Raw genomic sequence first — 12,408 nt, 5'->3', positions numbered from 1 at the left:
AGGTAGAGGGAAGGAGAGGGAATCTCAAATAGGATCCACACTCTGCAAGGAGCTCACCGCAGGGCTCGATCCCACAACCCTGGGATCATAACCTGAGCCGAAATCAGGAGTCTGGCCAGTCAACCAACTGAGTCACCCAGGCGTCCCAACTATTTTAAATAGAATTTTCTTAATTATTTTCCAATAGTTTCTTGTTAGTGTGTAGAAACACAACTGATTTTTGTGTGTTGACTTTACATCCTGCAGTTGAATACATTTATTAGCTTTAATAGTTTTTTGGGTGCATGGGATTTTCATCCCAATCTCCCCTACCCGTAACACAGAGAGGAGTCACAATCTCTCTTAGGGCTAAATTGTGTCAACTTGAGGGAGAGGCTGATGCCAGTAAAGTCTAATTACTTTTCTTATCCATTTCAAGAGCAGCTGATCTCAGTTTTATGCTCACATATAGTATTGCAACTTATTAATTAGATTCTGGACCTTTCATAAAGGTATTTTATTACTTATGTTATTGTCAGTTCTGTGCTTCTGTGGGCAAATAAGGGCTGGAAATTCTGATTCTACCATGTTGCTGATGCCACTCAGACAAAACCTTTTCTTTTATCTCTTGATCCCAACAATTCTACCACAGGGTTCATTCACATTTGCAAGACAACCCCTGCTCATGTGACAGGTTAGCTTGCTCTGGACCAAGAGAAGAGCGGCAAGGATTTTTTAATTTGTTCTACAAAATACCAAAGCGTTTATATTTCTACTGATCAACAGCAACATATGTGTGATACATATTATTCATAAACACAGATACTGAAATCAAATAAACCTTCTATTACAAGGAACAGTATTTTAAAAGTGCCAAAAAGAACCCCCAAGATAAAAACAGATAAATCTCCCACTCAAGCAAAGCAAGGACAAAAAGAAGACTTACAATGGGTCCCCTCCACGTCCACCTAGGTGCTTCACTACTTAAAATGCTGACCTCTCATTTCCATCACAAGATGACCAATCTCCCCGTCCCAGACTTCACTTTATGTGGGAGGCACTGCCGGTTCACGGCCCTGACACACACCTTGGCCACGGCAGCAGGTTCTCTTCTTCTCACCTCTTAAAAAGCCTCTTTCTTTCCTTCCTTCTTTCCTTCCTTCCTTCCTTCCTTCCTTCCTTCCTTCCTTCCTTCCTTCCTCCCTCCCTCCCTCCCTCCTTCCCTCCCTCCCTTCTTCCCTTTCTTTTCTTTTCCTTCCCTTTCTTGCTTTCTTTGTGTGAGAGACAGAGATAGAGAGAGAGAGAGAGAGAGAGAGAGAGAGGGAAAGTCCAAGAGCATGCATAGGAGGGGCAGACAGAAACGTAGACATCGGATCCCAAGAAGACTCCACACAGTCAGCACAGAGCTGGACGTGGGTCTCAATTCCACGAGCCGTGGGATCATGACCTGAGCTGAAACGAAGAATCAGACACTGAAACTGACTGAGCCACCCAGGTGCCGCTCAAAGCCTCTTTATGCTTCATCATGCGATGGAATTCAGGACCTCCAAGAGCTGCTGGCAGGAACTGGACTCTGTGAGCCACCAGTGTTCCGGGTAGATGCTTCCTTCGTTCCTTTTAAGAAAACTCACATTTGTATCTGACAACTCTCTCTACTGACCTGAGATAGTCTTCCTCAGACTAAAGTCTCAAATCCTTGACAAGTGTGATAAAAAACTGAGGAGATTCTTGGCCTGCCAGCTCTGCCTGGGGCCTTCTAGCTCTGAGAGAAGGCAGGGGCTGCTCCCTCTGGAACAGCCGACACTCTGGAACGCTGCTTTCCCCTTTCACCAGTCCTGACTCACGGGTATCCTCCCAAAGGCCCTTGTCACTTCCAATAAGGGCTTCTTGGGAAACGCCACATCCCTGAAAACTCTCGAGCAGTTTCCCTACTCCAAACCTTGCAAAGAATGGGTCCTTGTCCTTCTCTTACAGGCTTAAGGTCTCATGTAACCACTGTTCTCATAGATTTGCTTTTTGTAGGGAAGATCCTGAGTCAAATAATTTTTTGAGTCCCTGATCTTTGAAGGTTATCTGAAATCACATATGCAGATGATCCTATTGCCTGAAAAAATCATCTTTTTCCCCCTTATTCATACCCCACATTGATTTTAATACTATTATTGTTCTAGTATGTCATAATATACCTGGTACGGAGTAGTTGGTTGCCCCATTCCTCATACGGAGTTCTCACCTTGACACCGTCACGGCTGGGATTCCACTTAATAGCCAGCCTAGAAAACCAAGGCCCTAGTTTCCTTGATTCCCTCCAGGCAGAAGGAGGAGGTAGGGGGCACGTGAGCGTGGCAGCTCTCTCCTGTGCCTCCTAGGCTAGCAGCAGAGAAGGGGTTAGGTGCAGCCCTGTCAGATGTGGGTGGGGGGACCCCCATGTCCCCACACAGCATCTTCACTCTGACCCTGTATCCTTCCTGGAACCCCACCCTCTCTGCTAATTTGAAGATACAGCCATCAGACAAAGGTCTCAACTTTCTGGGACTGGAGTTGAAAAATCAATGTTAGCCACAAGCCGCCACGACTCTTCTGGACTCACAGAGCTGACAGTGGGACAGGATTTTATGGGATCCTACTGTTCTGGCTAGGTCCTTCCACCACCCTCATTCAGGTTTATCTCCATTACATCTATGAGAGACCAATACCCCTTCTCTAGTGATAGGAGAACTTGGGTCTCAGACCAAGGTTTTTACGCCAGTGAAAAGCCTGCAGAATAAGGGAGGGTATGCTAAGTCTAACAACTGTGTCTGAGACTTTGTGTGTTCAAGAACAGACGGGACCGAAGTCCCTGGAATTCCCTATATTCTGGGGCATTGGTCTCCCCAGTCCTCCTACATGGGGCCCTTGCCTCGGTTTCCATCTCTTGGATTTAAGGCTTCCTGGGAAATTGCACATCTCTGCAAACCCTGGAGCAGTTGCTGCTTTACAATCCTCGCAGAGAATGCGACTCTGTCCTGGGAGTGATGTGAAATGGGCAAGCGCTAGCACAAGGCAGGAGTCCCAGGACAGGTGATGGGGTGTCAGGGGAAAACACACATTGATCTATTCCTTCTGTTTATCAGCCTGATGAAGATTCTCATGTAACTTCTGTTCTGCTAGATTTCCTTTCTACCGGTAAGAGATTGTCCAGGCTAATTTTGAGAGCCACTGATCTTTTGAGATTATTTAGCATTGCAAATGTAATCATACTGTCACCTAATAGTGTCCTTTATTTATCCCTTTCAGCTATTCTGGCATTCTTTTTGCTCTGGCTATATATCGCAGCCCAGCAGTTTGGACACGAGGCCATTCTTTTTTAGCACCTAAGACGAGTTTTGAAGTACTGAAAAGAAAACTGAAAGAAACACAGGGTGTGTCTCAGGGTGCGAGGAGTAAAACAATGTAGCCTCTGTAGTAATTCTGGTGGGGGGCCTAGGCCCAGCCTTGCCATTTACTAGCCCTATGCCTTTTGGCACGCTGCCAAACTCTAATTCTATGAGCCTCAGGCTTCCCCTGTGAAGTAGGTTTGATAAACCCGATCTTTTAGGGCTGTCTAATGTACAGAAAGCATCTATACTGAGACATTTGGGAATGGCAGGTATTACTATGATTATCTTGACCTCAGACATTACCATCTGTGCAGCTGAATTTTGTTTTGTTTCATTTTACATCTAAGACATGTCAGAAAATATGCAGTACTCTGGCCAAGAAAAACCTCCCCATCAGCCAAAATTCTGCTTAGAAATGAAAACTAAGTAGTACGTTCTCTCGGCCCCCTCTTTACCAAGATTTTCACTTGTTTTTTTTTAAATGTTTATTTTTGAGAGAGAGCGAGCGAGCACGTGAGATAGAGAGCCAGTGGGGGAGGGGCAGAGAGAGAGGGAGACACAAAAACCCAAAGCAGCCTTCAGGCTCTGAGCTGTCAGCACAGAGACCAATGTGGGGATCGAACCCACCAACCGCAAGATCATGACCTGAGCCGAAGCCAAATGCTTAACTGACTGAGCCACGCAGGTGCCCCTTCCCTTGTTCTTTATGGAGTACTACTATCTCACCTTCTTCCTATAGTGACAGCTGCTCCTATAATCTATAATCGCAGGGGCAGGGGCTGGGTCTTCTTTGACTAAACACCCCCAGTACAAGGATGAAGACTTCCCAAGAGCAGTTGCTCAATGTTTGTGTAAAATAAGAGACATGTATAAAGAGGTTTGATTCATTATGATCATATATTATCAAACATTCTTAACAAACATAAACAAATGCAGGTATATGTCTTTTAAATTTAGAAAAAGAATAGAGTAAGGCAAACAGAGAATTAGCCAATTATTACTGTATCAATGTACCTATCTGCGTATCTATGTAATCTGTATATCTGTGTACCTATGTACCTATCCATCTATCTACGAACCTAGGTTTCTGTGTATCTAGTTATCTATCTATCGATCGATCGATCGATCTTCTCATCCTAACTATTTTAGTGTGGAATTCTTTCACATTTCCAAGGATATCCTATCTTAAAGCCATCTTATCTTGCTCTGGATCACAAAAGTGATTTAACAATTTCTGATCTATATTTCAAAAAAAATGAACTCTTACACCTAAAACTGATAAACAGCAATAAGTGTGTGATCTGTGTCATCCAAAAACTTATATTCTGAATCTACATAAACTTTCTATTGAAAGGAACAGTGCCTGAAGAATATATTTAAAAAAAGGTAATCAACAAATTATTTGTGCCCATGACAAACACTACTTAACAGGCCTTCCCATGACAAAGCAAAGAATCTGCCTCAGCCCTCTCTAGGGAGAAGAGTGGCCAGATGTGGCCTGGGAACATGCAGTGGCCTTGGCAGTAGAGGCATGCTTGGTTGCAGCTCTGGCTTGGGCTCTCTCTTCCTCATCTCGCAGAGCCTCTTCATAATGGGGCAGGAAGGCACTGGGGATGGTATCGTGGACCTTGGCCAAAAACTCGAGGACTTTCCTCTTGCTGGTTTCAGCATGGGCTCTGGGGCCCCATAGGAACTCAAAGCGTGGAGGATTGCTGCCGGGCACCTGGCGGTACTCCAGGTACTTTTCCTGCACGAAATCTTGGGTGATGAGCTTCCTGGGCTCCCCGAAGATGAAGTGCTTCCTTCCATCATAGATGCCCAAAATATTCAGGAATTCCCAGATCTGCTCCTCAGAGGTGCAGTTGCCATCCAAGAAGATGACACCTAGGAGAGGCATGAGAAGCCCATTCTTCGGAAAGCCCCAGAGATTATTCATAGTGCCATCGTCGGTGAGGTCTAGGTTGCTGGTGAGGGTGTAGGAGTTACTGCCAGGCTTGACTTCCTTTAATTTGAGGCCAAAGACCAGATCCATGCGCTCAGTGGCTCTCCTGAGGATCTCAGCGAACTGCTCCCTGTTCCTTTTGTGGACGATCTTCATCATGTCTATCTTCTTAATGGGCTCCTTCAATTTATACTTATACAGCAGAAACTGTACCAACATCCCCACCTTCGTGCTTAGAGGATCGTTTTGAGCTTTCCCGGTGGAAGTTGAGGCCAGAGAGGAATTTTTACTTTCCTCAACCTGGCTCTTGGCACCTGCCTTAGATCTTCGCCGTGAAGCACGTGCAGCAGCCCTGGTGGTGGCTGTGGCTTTTTGAGGCTCCTGGGAAGTGCCAGCAATAGGGGAGCTTGAGGAAGCACCCCCAAGAACAGGAGAGGAGGAAGGAGTAGCCTCTTCTTCCTCTGCTGTAGTTGCCTGAGCACTCTTAAGACCTTGGGTCTCGGCTCTGTTAAGGCGGCGTTTCTCACGAGCACGGAGCTTACTCTTCTGACCACGAGGCATAATGGCTGTGCTCAGGGATAGCAGGCAAGGGTGTGAGCCAGTGGACAGGTGATATGGGCAACTGCAGAAGCGAGAATAAGATGATGTTATCACCTCCAACGGGTAGATTCCACTTTGGATTTATCAAAGGTGACCTCGGCAGGATACTTGAGGATACTGCTCTAGGACCCGACAAAGGCTCCTGTTCTCTTGGTCATCCTATCCCCTAAGAATCTTACAGAGAACCACAGAACCCTCACAGTGAGTCTTATTTGCATCCTACTAGCCCTGCCTCGGGTTTACTGAGGTGAGAGCAGATGTTTGCAGTAGAGGCCTCTGTGTTCTGGCATGTTGGGCCCTCTCCATTTATCTTTAGTGTTATCATATCAAGTCTTGGCAGAGATGGGGCACCCTTCCCTCTGCTACCTGTTATTTCACACCTCAAAGCTCCCAGGGACCCAGGAGAAGGAAGTGAAGGGGCACCTCAGTCTACTTCCCTGCCCAGTGCTAAGAGCTCAGCAGGGTCTATTCTGTCCTGAGTTCACTGGGATCCTCAGCCTCATTTAAGGCCTTCACTTTGGTTCCTTAAAAGGCTCAGAACCACTCTCCCTTGTTAACTTTGGTTTAACCTTCAGACTAAGAATATCACCTCCTTTAGACCTGATATAAAGAAGTCAGGGGATGCTCAACATGAAGGCTCTCCCCTGAGGATTCTTGGGCTGAAATCAAAGGGTTAAGATGGATGCTCTGATGTCCCCTCTATTCAGGACTGGATGATCCCTAGAGTCCTCATATTAAGAGCATAAGTTCCAAGAGGAAGAAGCGAAGACAACCTTAACTGACCAAACGTGGTCTCTCAAGAGTAAAAGCTACTGCAGGCAGGTTGATGCCCTATGGCAGGTGGTCCTCCATAGGATCCCAACTCAAGGTCTAAATCTGGCTCACAACAGGGTCTAAGATTTCTGCCTCTGCTGATCTAGAACCACTCCCCTTGGACCAAGACTCTCACTTTCCTGTTACCATGGAGTGGAAATTGATGAGCACTTCATATGGCATCTACCTTGGAGGTCTCCCAGAGATAATACTAGGCAGGACTTTATTTATTTATTGCTTTTGCAAGAGTAAGGAAGGAGGGGGGAGGAGCAGAGAGAAAGAATCCAAGCAGGCTCTGGGCCATGAGTGCAGAGACGCACGCAGGGCTCCAACTCATGAACCATGACATGTGGCATGACCCCATATCCTCCCTCTGCTGGCCTGAGGCTGCCCCCTTTGACCTGGTTCTTCACTTCCCTGAGATGTTCTGGGAATTAGTGAGTGTAATGTATCATGTCACCATGCCCAAGTTTCCCAAGTGTGAAAACAGGGTTTGGGCTTCATGTGGCCCCCTTCTTTCCTGGAGGGATTCCCCCATCATCACTCAGTACCACAACGTCGATTCCTGTTTAGGGACTGGGATCCTTTCGCTGAATGGGGCTTATGCCATTAGATACAGGCCGTCACTTCCCTGAGATCACCACCTCCAGAGGAAATGAGGGGGCACCTCAGCTTGCCAGCTCTGCCCCGGGCCTCCTAGGCTGAGTATGCGAGCTGTCGGTATAACCCTGAATCCCCTTAGCTGCTAGAGAAGAAGGTAGCTCCCTCGCATCTGTCTACCCGGCATGGAGCCTCCTAGAGCTGAGTGCAGGGGTGCTTCCCAGAGTAGCCCCCTCTGTTGGGTCAAGGTCCGCTCGTTAGCACTCGGGGCCCTCATCTTGAATCTAGTTAGGACCGCCTCCCTCGGTAGTATCGGGACTACTCCCGAGACGGAGGCCTGGTCTCTGAGAACTTCTAGGCCGAATTCCGCCTCACATTCCGCCGGGACCGCCGGAGCCGGGGCCAAACGGGCCCATGGCGGGGAGGGGTCCCCTCTGTTACAGGGGCGCGGGGAGTCGTCTCCTCGGGTCCCACCCGGCGTCCTCACCTCACTTTCAGCCCGGTCCCGGGAATCCGGCCGCCGCCGAACAAACGCCGCGCGCCCTCCGCCTTGAGGTCCGGGCCCGAAAGGAAGTCGGCGCAGCCGCATCCAGCCCTCGGCGGCAGCGGCCGCCCGGGGTCTCCGAGGGCTGAAAGCAGGGGTGGGGCGCTCTAGGACCCCGCCGCCGAGAACTCGGTGGTCCCCGCGCGTCCTGGCCCAGGGTCCTCCCCACGTCCGTCAGGGCCTGGGGCTCCTCCCCCTGCCGGCCTCCAAAGTTCCACTCTCCTGACTTGCCAGAGGGGAATCTCTGGTCCCGCGGCGCGTGGCTACCCCTTCCTGGGCTGCACAAGCCTGGAAGCACCAACAGGGCCCTGGGAAGCTTTTTCTAAGGGAGTTTTTCCCTCATCAGCGGACGGACGCAGGGTCCTCATCTTCAATTAAGGCCAGGACCCCTCCTGTGGCCAAACTGGGGCTGACGGAGAGCTGATAGCTCTTCTGGGGCCTCCCGGGGCTAAGAATAGGGTGGAGATCTGTTTGACAGCCTCTGCTGGTAGGAGTATCCCTGCCTAATAGTCAGGGTCCTTACCATGACTCCTAAGGCCTGGGTTTTCTCTCTGCACATCTAGGGCTGTCCCCGCTAGCCCAAGATCCTCACCTATATGAGACACTCCAGAGAGAATGAGGGGGTTCTTCCACCTCACAATTCTGTCCTGGGCATCCCAGGACAGCACTGGGGGCATTTGTGGGGATATTCTGTTCTGGGGTGAGTGAGTCCCTCATTCTGATTCAGAGTCGTCACCCTGACACCTGACCAGTCTTGGAACTCCTTGTTGCACTGAGGCTGCTCCCATGAAGTCCAAGTATTCACCTTCTGGGGACCTCTGGCGTGGAAGTCAGAATAAGCCACATCCAGACATGCTGTTCTGGATTTCCTACAGTTGAGGACCTAAGCCAGGCTTCACGGAAGCCCACTGTTCTGGCTGAGTCCTTCCATCATTCCTCATTTGGGGTCCTCATGTCCGTACCTGCCATAGGCCGGGACTCCTTCTACTGACCTGGGACTGTCTGTCTTGGGCCAAAATTCTTAAGTCCTTGAGTGGCCTGAAGAGTAAGTGAGGGGTATGCTCAGCCTGCCAGCTCTGAGGCCTCTGAGAGCAGGTGGCAGCCTACTGTGATCCCCCACATTCTGGGGTATTGGTCTCTCAGGCCCTCTAACCTCGGGCTATTCCTCTTGGCCCCGGCATCTTCGGTGAAAGGCTTTCCGGGAAATGTCACATCCTTGCAAGCCCATGAGCAGTTTCCGCTCTGCAAACCTCGGTCCCTGTCCTGGGAGTGACGGCAGTCCTAGGAAGGCGATGGTCTGTGAGGGGTGAAATATGCTGTTATTTTCCTTCTCTTCATCAGCAAGATTGAGTCTCATGTACATTCTGTTCATATAGATTTATACTCTCCAGGGAAGGGGCTGTCCAGGATGACTTTGAAAGCCCCTCATCTTTTAAGGCCATCTGAAGCTTCACGTATAGATGATCATACTGGCACTATGTATTCTTTTCTTTATTCATGCCTCTCATTTACTTGGGTATTCATACTACTCTGGGAATGTATTCCAACTGGGTGGTAAGAGCACAGAGTCCTTCTTCTGGCCGCCTGAGATACATTTTTGTTTTTTAATGTTTATTCATTTTTTGATAGAGACAGCGTGAGTGGGGGAGGGGCAGAGAGAGAGGGAGACACAGAATCCAAAGCAGGTTCCAGGCTCTGAACTGACAGCACAGAGCCCAACGCGGGGCTCAAACTCACAGACTGTGAGATCATGACCTGAGCTGAAGTCGGACGCCTAACCGACTGAGCCACCCAGGAGCTCCAGAGATACATTTTTAAGAAGAAAGGGGCAAACTGAATTAAGAGACACAAGGTGGACCTCAGGGTAGAAGTAGAACAGTGTGGACTCTAGACTAGTCCAGATTAGAGGTCTAGTTTCAACCCTGTCCCTTAACAGCTGCGCGAATCCAGGCACATGACTAACCTTAGAGAGCATCAGACTCTGAATCTGTGAAGTGGGTTGGATAAGCTCTGTCTTACAGGATGGTGGACTGTAGTTCATATGTGTGAAGTGCCTGGCACAGTACATGGCCTACTGACAATTCTACATGGTATTTATTAGTATGATTAATTTGAACCCTAATAATACCACCCCACCCCGCTGGGATTTTTTTTTAATCCAGCAGCTGTCAGCAAATATGTACCATTCTAGAACAAATAAAATCAAATCAGCCAAAATGTTGATTAGCAAGGAAAACTAAGTAATATTTCCCTATTACACGATAAATCATTCAACACAGGTATAAGGTATAGTTCCCCAGTTAGATGCAACACAAAGCTCCAAAAATGTGCGTCAAGGATCAATAACTTTCTGCCCTCCCAGGGGCCCTTCCATCTAAACCACCCTTGTTTTCATTAATTTAACCTGCACTAAAAACCTAGAACTCACTATAAGTTAATTTGAATGCCTTAAATTTTTTTGTCAGTTTTTATTTATTTTTGAGAGAAAGAGAAGGAGACAGACAGACACACAGACAGAGTGAGGGTGGAGGAGGAGCAGAGACAGAGGGAGACACAGAACCCAAAGCAGGCTCCAGGCTCTGAGCTGTCTGCACAGAGCCCGATGTGGGGCTCGAACTCATGGACTGCAAGATCACAACCTGAGCCGAAGTCAGACACTTAGCCTACTGACCCACCCAGGCATCCCTAAAAATATTTTTTCATGTTTATTTATTTTTGACAGAAAGGGAGAGCATGAGTGGGGGAGAGGCAATGAGACAGAGAGAGGGAGACAGAAACAGAGAGAGGGAGACAGAGGATCTGAAGTGGGCCCTGTGCTGACAGCAAGGAGCTCAAGAACGATGAACCGGTTCGAACTCAAGAACCGTGAAATTGTGACCCAAGACGAAATCGTGCGCGTAACCGACTGAGCCACACAGGCACCCCGAATGCCCTTTTGATGGAGTGGGCTCTGACAATCCAGGCCAGGTACAAAGAGTGCCTAGTGGCTTCTTAACATCTCACCTCGACAGAATCACCTTTATGTCTCAGAAACTGCCTAGAGACAATGTGGTTAAAACAGAGAATTTGGACACTGCTTTTACCCCCACTCACAGAAGAGCACACGACACATTGCATCCCCACTCTGGGGGATTTCTCTCTGGTTTCCCCACAACCCCAAAGTAACTTTAAGGGCAGTTTGCCATTCTAGGCCTCACTCAGGGCCTTCACCACGACTCCTGGCAACTCCTAGGACGCCGGCTGTCCTTGCCTGCGGCCATCTCCCTTCACACCAAGGCCTTTGCCCTCTCTGAGACCCTTATGGGGAAGCGAGGGGACGTCTCACATCACTGTCCTTGCGTGAGACCTCCCAGAGTTGATGGCAAGGCCCCTCCTTCCTGCAGTGGGTGGTCTCACCACTCATTCTGATTCCTTACCTTGACTCCTAGCAGAGTCTGGACTTCCTCCCTCTGCCAAACTGGGATCACTTCTTTCAGACAAAGGACCTCACCTCCATGAGTCCCCTGAGGAGAAAATAACACAAGACAAAGTAATATAGGACTGTTTATACACACGCACACGCACGCGCACACACACACATCTGGCAAAACTACTTGAGGGGGAAATAAAGGTCCTTTGCAATTCTGCCTGAACCTCCCGGGTCTCACAGCATGGGTGGGACAGGACCCTGAGGTCCCTGTCTTCTGGAGTTATATTATTCTTCTCCATTCATATGGGAGGTCCTCTGCGAAATCACTGTACTCAGAGAAAATCAAGTTCGAGGGCCTACAAGGGACCTGTTGCAGAGGGGGTGACAGTAATGAAGGGTGTAACAGCAGACCACACCTGCACCTGCGCATCTTGCTGAGACACTGTTCCAGGGAATCAAATATACCTCCCGGTCAGTGCTGCAAGGGTGTTTACATCAGCACTGCCAAAAATAGGGCCTGTAAGGTAATATTAGGTGCCACTAAAAAAAAAAGTGAAATCATTTTAGAGTAAGCTGGCTTTTACAAAGTTGAGTAGGTTTTAGTTTCTGGTTTTGTTTTCACTGCAAGACTTCCCAGAGCCCTCAATATACCAGTATGTACTGAGAAACTCCAAGGGGGATAATATAGCATAATGAGTTTTCTCAATATATTTGACTGTGGAAAATGTGCCCTCCTACCATTTTTTCCCTCACATTAAACCTCAAGATTTCAACACAGAATATTTTGGAGATGCTATCATGCTCCTGGCAGACCCTCAGCTTATTTTCTTGGATGTTTTTGGTCAAAGTGCAGCGGCCCTTGGGTAGGACAAGAATACAGGCCAGGGACATTTTCAAAATAAAATAATCTGCTTTAGTGCCTATAAGGATGATATCTAAAGCACACGGCCATCTCTTAGTAAGTGACACAAAATATGAGCTCTTCGGGTACTTTTCCGAATTTTAACTTAGAGTTAACAGGACCTAGAGTTAACCACATTCACAGCTTGCTTGAGATGCCTGACCACTGACAGACACAGTCTAAGGTTTGCGTTAAATATAGGACACCCTCAATTTCCCAGGCAACGATACTGTATTAGGGCTACTAAGAGGAGAGTGGATG

The 12,408-nt window shown here is 48.2% G+C and overlaps 3 protein-coding genes across 4 annotated transcripts in view; all 3 read right to left on the bottom strand.

The window, feature by feature from the left end:
* The window catches only part of LOC121026021 (melanoma-associated antigen B1-like), a 37,421-nt gene extending 29,575 nt beyond the window's left edge, over positions 1-7,846 (bottom strand). The window contains exon 1 of the mRNA XM_040468834.1: positions 7,781-7,846. The gene's annotated coding sequence lies outside the window, so the exon portion shown is untranslated. The remainder of the gene's footprint in view (positions 1-7,780) is intronic.
* Positions 1-12,408, bottom strand: part of MAGEB3 (MAGE family member B3) — a 135,784-nt gene that overhangs the window by 10,170 nt on the left and 113,206 nt on the right. For both annotated transcript variants that reach the window (XM_040468830.1, XM_040468831.1), the window contains exon 2: positions 11,254-11,340. The gene's annotated coding sequence lies outside the window, so the exon portion shown is untranslated. The remainder of the gene's footprint in view (positions 1-11,253; positions 11,341-12,408) is intronic.
* LOC121026020 (melanoma-associated antigen B2-like) lies at positions 4,222-7,888 on the bottom strand. The gene is made up of 2 exons (XM_040468832.1): positions 7,781-7,888; positions 4,222-5,902 (listed from the first exon to the last, which is right to left on the bottom strand). Exon 2 carries the CDS (start codon positions 5,839-5,841, stop codon positions 4,810-4,812), a length of 1,032 nt encoding a protein of 343 aa, XP_040324766.1. The 5' UTR covers positions 5,842-5,902; positions 7,781-7,888; the 3' UTR covers positions 4,222-4,809.

The sequence above is a fragment of the Herpailurus yagouaroundi genome, unplaced genomic scaffold, assembly GCF_014898765.1.
Source record: "Herpailurus yagouaroundi ecotype Mexico unplaced genomic scaffold, PumYag 67793, whole genome shotgun sequence".
Classification (NCBI taxonomy): Eukaryota; Metazoa; Chordata; class Mammalia; order Carnivora; family Felidae; genus Herpailurus; species Herpailurus yagouaroundi.
This window is presented reverse-complemented; position numbering and strand designations above follow the sequence as displayed.

Excerpts from the sequence above, each read along its gene's own strand:
- LOC121026020 (XM_040468832.1), bottom strand. The coding sequence starts at position 5,841 with ATGCCTCGTGGTCAGAAGAGTAAGCTCCGTGCTCGTGAGAAACGCCGC.